We start from the raw sequence: 909 nt of genomic DNA, 5'->3' as shown, positions 1-909 counted from the left end.
GTGCATCTTGAACACAAGCTTCCTAGCTCAGAGATAGGGACACTATCACTGCATTACACCCACTTGGTTTCATCAATGTCCTTTAGTGAAGAAATCTGGCCTGCTCACTTGGACTCCAAACCCATAGCAAAGGGCGGCTGACTCTTAATTGCTCTCTAGTCTTGATGACCCTTTAGTTCCAGGGCAATTAGTGATGTACTATTACTAACGATAGCCAGATTGTGGGATGGTGTGGGTGGGGTGTTGTGGTGTTCCATCGGTCATGGTGGTGTTGGGTGGTGGTGTGGGGCTTGGGGGGGTGTGGGTGTTCTTCTCCTGTTCCTGCATGCTTGTCAGGGCGATAGTCTTCTTGGTTGCTTGCTTTACTTGCATTTTGTCTGTCCGTGTTTCGTGTCGAGGGGGGTGCTCTTTTCTCACATCGGGTTGCCTATTCCTCGTGCTTTGTGGTAGCAGTTGACTCTTAGTTGGGTGGTGCCTCTGCTTTGAAGTTCTTGTTCTGATTTGCAAATCTTTCCTATATTCCCCAGAGTCTGGAAGAATCCATTGAAATACGTAAAATCTTAATTAACTTGAAAACATAGATGATAAGAACACAATTCTATTGGCAGAGGAATAAAAAAAACATGGAATCACAGTTCCAGAATAAGGGGTTGGCCATGACTGAATTAGGGAGAAATTTCTTTACTCAATCTCAAGCGTTGTAAATCTTTGGAGTTCTCCACCCTAGAGAGCTGTGGCAAGTCAGCTGTTGAGTATATTCAAGAGATACTGCAATTTTTGATTATTAAGGGAATTGAGGAATATGATATGTGCAGGGAGGTAGACTAAGGTAAAAAGTCAAGCATGACCTTATTGCATGGCAGAGCAGTTACAAAGGGAAAAATGGTGTACTCCAGCTCCTACTTCTTA

The 909-nt window shown here is 43.9% G+C and overlaps 1 protein-coding gene across 1 annotated transcript in view; it reads right to left on the bottom strand.

Annotated features, from left to right (window-relative positions):
- Positions 1–372, bottom strand: part of washc2c (WASH complex subunit 2C) — a 39,589-nt gene extending 39,217 nt beyond the window's left edge. The window contains exon 1 of the mRNA XM_043678610.1: positions 210–372. Coding sequence (XP_043534545.1) covers positions 210–372 — 163 coding nt within the window. The remainder of the gene's footprint in view (positions 1–209) is intronic.
- Between the last annotated feature and the right edge of the window lie 537 nt (positions 373–909).

Source organism: Chiloscyllium plagiosum, chromosome 38, assembly GCF_004010195.1.
Source record: "Chiloscyllium plagiosum isolate BGI_BamShark_2017 chromosome 38, ASM401019v2, whole genome shotgun sequence".
Lineage (NCBI taxonomy): Eukaryota > Metazoa > Chordata > Chondrichthyes > Orectolobiformes > Hemiscylliidae > Chiloscyllium > Chiloscyllium plagiosum.
The sequence above is the reverse complement of the archived record's forward strand: the minus strand, read 5'-3'. Positions and strand labels throughout refer to the sequence as shown.